The 1796-nt window shown below is 54.3% G+C and overlaps 1 protein-coding gene across 1 annotated transcript; it reads left to right on the forward strand.

The window, feature by feature from the left end:
* The first annotated feature begins 309 nt into the window (after nt 1-309).
* Nucleotides 310-1205, forward strand: LOC139026364 (uncharacterized). Its single transcript, XM_070441687.1, has 2 exons — nt 310-346; nt 778-1205. The coding sequence occupies exons 1-2, from the start codon at nt 310-312 to the stop codon at nt 1203-1205; spliced, it is 465 nt and encodes a 154-aa protein (XP_070297788.1).
* The last annotated feature ends 591 nt before the right edge of the window (nt 1206-1796 follow it).

A 1796-nucleotide genomic window follows, 5' to 3' on the forward strand; every position in this document is an offset into this window, starting at 1 on the left:
GAGAGAGGTAGAGTCCAGAGATAGGTAGAGTCTATAAGAGAGAGGTAGAATGTAGAGAGAGGTAGAGTCCAGAGAGAGGTAGATGTAGGAGAGTAGTAGAAGAGAGGTAGAGTCCAGAGAGAGGTAGAGTCCAGAGAGCAGAGGGTAGAGTTCCAGAGAGAGGTAGAGTCCAGAGAGAGGCTGTAGGTGGATATAGAAATGTAATATCTGGGGTTCACAAGCAGATGGCAGCAATGGTCAATAAAATCAATAAGTAATGTTTGACCTCTAAACTGGAGAGGCTGGCTGTGGGCAGCAGCCACATGATAAATGGCGGCTAGAAACCTGGACTCCTTCTGGGTCAAAGGTCACTATCACCTTGAGATATCATCTAAAGCGGCCTCCCTCCTGAGGCTGCGTCCTAAATTACACCCCTTTCTATAGTGCAGCTACTTTGACCACTGCCCATAGGGAAGAGGGTGGCATTTAGGAGGCATCACTGATTGAGGCTTTAAAAGCAGCTCAGGCCGAGGCCACCGCTCCATCCCTCCAACCCCATCCCTCCAATCCCTCCACCCCCATCCTCCAACCCTCCATCCCCCAGCCCTCCATCCCTCCATCCCCCCAGCCCTCCATCCTCCATCCCTCCAGCCCCCATCCCTCCACCCTCCATCCCTCCATCCCTCACCCCCCCATCCCTCCAACCCACCAACCCTCCAGTCCTCTAACCCTCCAGCACACCATCCCTCCAACCCCCATCCCTCACATCCCTCCAGCCCCCATCCCCCATCCCTCCAGTCCTCCAGTCCTCCCGAGCCTCCAGTCCTCCAGTCCTCCGACCTCCAGTGCCTCCGACCCTCCAGTCTCCGGACCTCCAGTCCTCCTACCCTCCCAGTCCTCCGACCCTCCAGTCCTCCGACCCTCCGAACCTCTCCAGTCCTCCGACCCTCTCAGTCTTCCGACCCTCAGCCTCCGACCCTCCAGTCCCTCCCGATCTCCCCTCCAGTCCAGCTCTCTCTCCGACCCTCCAGTCCTCCGACCCTCCAGTCTCCGACTCCAGTCTCCGACCTTCCAGTCCTCCAGTCCTCCAACCCCTCCAGTCCTCCAACCCTCCAGTCCTCCAACCCTCCAGTCCTCCAACCTCCAGTCCTCCGACCCTCCCGTCCTCCAACCCTCCAGTCCTCCAACCTCCAGTCCTCCGACCCTCCAAGTCCTCCAACTACTGACCACTGCCTGTGTGTCCTCTCCTCCCCCTCCTCCTGTTCCCCCTCCTCTGTTTCCCCCTTCCTCCTTTCCCTCCTCCTGTTCCCCCTCCTCCTGTTCTGTGCTGTAAAGCAATTGATTAGGAGTATTCCAATCATGAGCGAACAGAGAGAGAGAGAAGAGAGAGATCAACTATTTCCAGGCCCAGGGACATGTACTAGTCTGTGGCGACCTAAATGCCAGAATTGGACAAAAACCCGACACTCAGCACACAGGGGGACAAAACACCTGCCTGGAGGTGACAGCATTACTCCCCCATATGCCCCCCTAGACAACAAACTATAAGAACCAACAAAAACAGGTCATAACTCCTGCAGCTCTGTCGCACGCTGGGTCTGTACATAGTCAATGGTAGGCTTGGAGGGGACTCTTAACGGTATCTTTACATATTAAGAAACGCTATAGATGGAAGGAAAGTAGTGTAGAAACCCACAGAAAACAATTGGTGAACGACAAATTAGAAATCCCTTCTAGACAACTTCCTGGACAAAACATTTCACTGTAATAGTGAGAGGTGTAAACTTGGCAGTAGAAAACCTAAACAGTATATTTCA

The sequence above is a fragment of the Salvelinus sp. IW2-2015 genome, unplaced genomic scaffold (genome assembly GCF_002910315.2).
Source record: "Salvelinus sp. IW2-2015 unplaced genomic scaffold, ASM291031v2 Un_scaffold4552, whole genome shotgun sequence".
Lineage (NCBI taxonomy): Eukaryota > Metazoa > Chordata > Actinopteri > Salmoniformes > Salmonidae > Salvelinus > Salvelinus sp. IW2-2015.

Coding starts and splice junctions, on each gene's coding strand:
- LOC139026364 (XM_070441687.1), top strand. CDS start 310: ATGGCGGCTAGAAACCTGGACTCCTTCTGGGTCAAAG. Junction 347..777: donor GGACTCCTTCTGGGTCAAAG/GTCACTATCACC, acceptor CCATCCCTCCAG/TCCTCCAGTCCTCCCGAGCC.